We start from the raw sequence: 6,082 nt of genomic DNA, 5'->3' as shown, positions 1-6,082 counted from the left end.
CAATAAAGGAGAAAACTGGTCAGAGATTTAATTTATATTCCAATATAAACATTTATTTCAAAGACCACTGTCCAAACCGAATCAAATGAACTTAAAATTGTACTAAATTTCCTTTAAAAGCTCATAAAATACTTTAATATCAATTTTCTGTCATAATATTCTTTTTTACTTACAATTAATATCAATTTCTTTATTTCAATATTTTAATCTTCCAAACAATAACTGTCATGATAAATAATTTAATATATGTCTGTCTTTTCTTTTAAATTGTCTTTGTCAGGTGAAAGAACCTACCCCTAGATAAGAGCAGAACAATTGTATTTTAATAGAGCATTCATTATATTTTTAAAAGAACCCTGAGAATTATTAATAAAAGAATTGTAAAAGAAATTAATAATTATAGTTCATTAAAAAGTTTGTAATACAGATTTGTAAACAAGAATTTATTTATTTTCTCAACCACCTTTTCTTTTCATTTAAGATATAATAATAAATTGACACCACAACGTGAGAGAGAATTTTAATAATAATTTGGCGCCACAACCTGAGGGCACCCTTTTAAGACAAAGAAATTTAAAATTAAAACAGCCATCGGGAATCAAACAAAATATATAAGCATAACCTAGCCTATCAGAAATATTTAGTATTAGCCTAAGCTAAGAAATTTGATTAATTTTAAGAGAACATTATTTACACTTAGCCTAATTAAGACAATTTAATTGTAAACACACCTAACAACATGGCACACAACCTAAGATCAAACCCAAAACGCAATCCTAGGTACACAAATGACAACCTTGAACTTTCACCCAACACAGAAGAAGCCGACACACAACCTAAGGACAAGATATCCAACCAACTAGGGACAGAGAAGACAACACACACTAAACCATCACAAGAACACCAAAATGAAGAGGAATTACTCACCACAGAAGAACATCAGACCAAACAACCTGAAGGAGAAGAACTTCACCCTAAGCCTATCCAAATGGACACTACTCCAACTACAATCCCCACTACATCTACACCACCTATGGACCTAACTACACTAATGACATTTCTGAATTCAAAATTTGACAACATAGGCCATAAGATTGAAACCACTAACCAAAAAATTGAACACAACAACCAAGAAATGACACATATCAGACAAACCATCGAGAACAATAACAAAAAAATCGAAGATAACAGTCAAAAAATGGAACAACAATTTACTGAACATAGGCTCCTAATCACTAATACTAAACAAGAAATAACCCAGTCACTCAAGACATACATCGATGAACAGTGTAACAAAATTACCACCGATGTTAACCAAAGATTCACTGTACATGACACTAAAATGGAATCAGGACAAAAGGCCTTAAAAGAGGAACTAATAAATAAATTTGAATCTCAACTAACCTCTTTCACAAAAAACACCGATTTAAAAATCGAAAATTTAGTCAATGAACTACCATTAACAATCAAACACCAAACAGAACAGACTATCAAACACAATAATGAGGAACTCGAAGATTTATTTGATAGCAAATACAAAGCCTATGACAAACAACTAAATCAGACACAAGACCGAATGGATCAAATCCACAAAATTACAGAACAACATTCCCTAAGTTTAAAAGAAAATACCACTCAATTAGCCAATATACATGAGAGCCTAACCCAACTAAAGAATACACCTAGCCTAGAAAACCAAAACAAAGCTAATGTTAACACAACAGGGATACCTGAGGTAATTATTCATTATGAGGGCAACTACCAAAACGAGCTTAATTCATCCTTACCTAAATTCAACAGAAAACACAAGAATCCTTTAGTTTTCCTCGAACAATTTGAAAAGTACTATGAGACCTATTTAAAACGAAGGGGCAATAAAAATCCACTATCATACTTAGAAATGATCGAAATCAGCTTAGAAAATTCTAGTGCTAGTTGGTACCAAATAATTAAAGATGACATTTTAGATTGGGAAGACTTTAAAAGAAAATTTATCAACCAATACTGGTCACAATCGATACAGAGAGCTTGGCGCAAAAAGATAGAATTCGAAACATACAACGAGAAAAGTAGGCTATCACGAAGTGAATATCTAATTGACCGCTCACTAATCCTAAAATCAATCACACCAGCATTCACGGAGACCGACATTGTAAATATTTTGTCTGACAATTTTAACAACAGAATTAGAGACTCAAGCAAAGTACAGAATGTCACGATTCTCCAACATTTTATTGATATTTTAAATAAAGAAGACTTGGAAGACAAAACAGACCGGACCAAGAAAAATAATGATGATAGGCCTAATCAATTCACCAACTGTCGGAATCAAAAAAGTTACCAAGACACTAGAAACCAACATCGAAATTTTAACCCTAATATTCAAGACACCTATGACAAATACAACAATTATATACCACGACCACACTACAATAATTATAATACCAGGGACAGACAATCATATAACCATAATCAGAATCACCCTCAGTACCAACGAAACCCACCACAATATCGACCAAACAACAATAGCCAACGGTACGACCGAAATAATCGACAGATGCAGAACACCCCAAGACACCACTCTAGGGAGAGATACAACGAAAACCCGTCAAACTACAGGGGAAACAGAAAAAATTCGCCAGAAAACAACAATAGCCCACGATTCGACATTCGCCATCTACAGCTACAGGGTCAACGACCAGATCCAGAAGTGAGGTCATCGAACTCAACCACCAGTTACAGCCGACTCACCAGGGAGCAGCAGGATCTCATCAATAGTTTACAACTTGAGCCTAGCAGTACAACTAGACCACGGAGCGACTCACTACCATCTACACGACACCTAGCGACTGGACACAGAACGATGAGCTACGAACTTCTTTACCGACCTCAGTACTGTCAACAGCAGTCTAGAACCACGACTCCAAATAACAACAATCATCCAAGTAACACTACGCATCCGGAAAACTCCAACGCGTAAGTAAATTAACACAGGGCCTGATAGAAGATTCCACTTATACATCTGACACTTTACTTACGCCCATTATACAGAAGGTCCCTATAAATAATAAACATCACACTTCAAATAATATACATACTACATTCATAGATCCTGATTTCATTCTAAAGGAAGAGTTTGAAGAAATGGCGGAACTGTGAAGAATACGTTTAAATCGCTACCAAGTTGTTTCTCATGTTTCGTGCTAGAACAGTGATTATTTTGCCTATAAACTGTATTAATTATTATCTGCTAATGACTGTAAGTCTCTGTGTCTGATAAATGTAAATAATCTTGGGATTTTAAAAGGGGATTTCACCTATTCTGTCTTCACTAACCTCTGAACATTTGAGCCAAGATAGGCCTTATCCAGCGATCTTTTCATTGCTCCATGTCCATCATTCCTACTGTCCGATTGTCTATGCTGTCTGCTGTCACCATAGAGTCTCAACCTCAACCAAAGACATAGAGGATACTTCGACCTGTTGAGTCTACAGGGAGGAATAAGGCTTTGCGTTGGATTGACTCCTGCACTATATAAACTGTCCTATACCGTGACTTATTATACTAATTAAGTTATTTATGTTCTATGTCTGTAGTGTTGTAATGTATCTGTAATATATACATATATCTGTAAATATCCTAGTTAAATTTTTAAGTATTATCCTGTTGTCTTTATCTTACTTGTTTATTGTTGTATTACATACAGCATTTGATCTGTACATTACACTTTACCATACACTCCATCACAACAACATGTCTTGCCCAGAGGTATGCCCAGTTTGCGTTATCCTTGTGACTGATGCTGACAAAGGTATACAATGTGATGGACCTTGCAATAGATGGTTTCATGCGTCTTGCGCAGGTATATCTCAAACTGAGTACAATAAATTAGCTAAAAATGATAATCAGAAGTGGTCCTGTGGGCGTGATGATTGCATCAATGGTTCTAAACAGCCTCTAAACATTCTACTACGCCAACTATCACTGTTGAATGAAAAGATCACGAGCTTGGCAGGCAAAATTGATACACTTACACCTTTGCCAGCTAAGATCGATCAAATAATTGAGCAAGTTGATAGTCTAAATAAAAATCTTGCCTCACTTGATAAACGTGTCTCGGATAATGAGGAAAAAATTGTTATTCTTGAGAAATCAATCAAAGATATTCCCAGGACTAACACTAACGATATTGAATGTGTCGTTGCTGAGGTAAATGAGCGCGCCCGCCGTGCATCAAATGTGATGATATATGGTCTTCCTGAATCTAATAGCCCTGATGTCAAGTTTAGAATTACCCATGACCTTGAGATCGTCACTGAGCTACTCAAGTCTTCACACTCTACTTTCAGCAGCGAGGGGGTTAAAACTTACCGCATTGGCAAAAAGACAAATGATAAACATAGACCCCTCAAAGTAATCTTGAAGAGTGAGCATGATGCTCGCCTTGTGTTGACTAACTTCTCATCTGAAGCTGCGGCAAAGGTTGACCAGATTTTCTCAGCTGTTAAAATTGCTAGGGATCGCACTCCACAGGAACAAAAGTATCTGAAATCTGTGATAGCTGAGCTTGAGGAGAGGAAATCCCGCGGCGAACAAAACCTGACTATAAAGTACATAAATAATGTCCCACAAATTGTTAAGAATTTAAAAAACTAGTAAGGCACAACGGTTCCCCATTGTTTATTTCCTGTTATTTTCAAAATGTCAACGGTCTGAGGAGTAAAATGAACTCATTAACGCACGGAATAAATACTTCACCCTATGATATTATATCGCTGGTCGAAACCAATCTATCACCTGATATACACGATGCTGAGCTTAATCTTACGGGGTTCCATATCTTCAGGTGTGATAGGTCATCACTTACTAGTGACAAGTCGGGTGGTGGTGGAGTTCTCATAGCCGTACGAAATTGTATTTCTTGCACCAGGATTCCCACCAATGTCAATGACATTGAATGTATATTTATCTTGTGTAAGTTTCCCACCTCCTCAGTACTTCTGGGAAATGTCTATATACCTCCTAATCAGCCAACCATTAAGTATTCGGATTTTAGAGATGCTATGGATGAGGTCTATAATTCCCTGGGTGAACCTGCAGATGTCATAATAATGGGAGACTTTAATCAGCCTGACACAAAATGGACGCGGCCCGACATTACTTCTGTGTCAAACTCTTCCCGTTGTCTGCTTGAACTTATTGGTGCATATAGCCTGAGACAGTTAAATTATATAACCAACTACCGAGATGTATGTCTTGATCTGATACTCTCTTCAATTGAGACATCTGAAGTTGTGCATGCGCCTGATGTACTGTTGGAGGAAGATAGACACCATCCTGCTTTGTCTTTTGAATTTGAAGTGTTGCAGCCTTCCACGACTGAAAGCCAGAAACGGGTGCTTAACTTTCGAAGGTGTGATGTCGATGCTGTTTTCAATGGGCTGCAGGTTCTAAGCTACCCTGCATCAAGTGAGTTGGCGGATCCTGAGCGGGCTTTCACAGACTTCAGCGACTACCTGGCCTCTTTAGTTAGGGTCAATACTCCACTCAAAGGAGTTGGTGGAGCTAGATTCCCCTCCTGGTTCTCTAAAAAATTGAAACTGCTGGTTATCAGGAAGAAACAGTTACATAAAGTCTACAAGCATACAAGGGCGCACATTGATTATGATAATTTTCGGAGAACTAGAAGGGAGTGCAGAGACCTCACCCACGCGTGCTATTCAGAATACATCGGTAAGGTTGAAAATAGTATTCCTAGAGATATTAAGTCCTTTTGGTCTCATGTTGGTAGCCTTAAAAGTTCTCCTAACGTTCCGACACACATGACTTTAGACAAAAAGGAAGCTACTGATCCTACTAGCAAGTGTGATTTGTTTGCTCGGTATTTTTCTTCAGTATTTAGTGATACTACAGTTCCTATTCCTAGATTTGATTATGGTTGGAACCAAACATTATCCAGCTGTTCAATAACAACCTTGGATGTCCAACAGACCCTCGAATCACTGGATGCCAGAAAGAGTGCTGGGCCGGATGATATACCACCACGAGTTCTAAAACAGTGTGCTCCAATACTTGCAGTTC

At 37.3% G+C, this 6,082-nt stretch overlaps 1 protein-coding gene across 1 annotated transcript; it reads left to right on the top strand.

Moving 5' to 3' along the window:
- Positions 1-739: 739 nt before the first annotated feature.
- LOC124363626 (asparagine-rich protein-like) lies at positions 740-2,980 on the top strand. The gene has a single exon (XM_046818885.1). The coding sequence runs from the start codon at positions 740-742 to the stop codon at positions 2,978-2,980; it is 2,241 nt and encodes a 746-aa protein (XP_046674841.1).
- Positions 2,981-6,082: the final 3,102 nt, after the last annotated feature.

This window comes from Homalodisca vitripennis, chromosome 5 (assembly GCF_021130785.1).
Source record: "Homalodisca vitripennis isolate AUS2020 chromosome 5, UT_GWSS_2.1, whole genome shotgun sequence".
Classification (NCBI taxonomy): Eukaryota; Metazoa; Arthropoda; class Insecta; order Hemiptera; family Cicadellidae; genus Homalodisca; species Homalodisca vitripennis.
The sequence above is the reverse complement of the archived record's forward strand: the minus strand, read 5'-3'. Positions and strand labels throughout refer to the sequence as shown.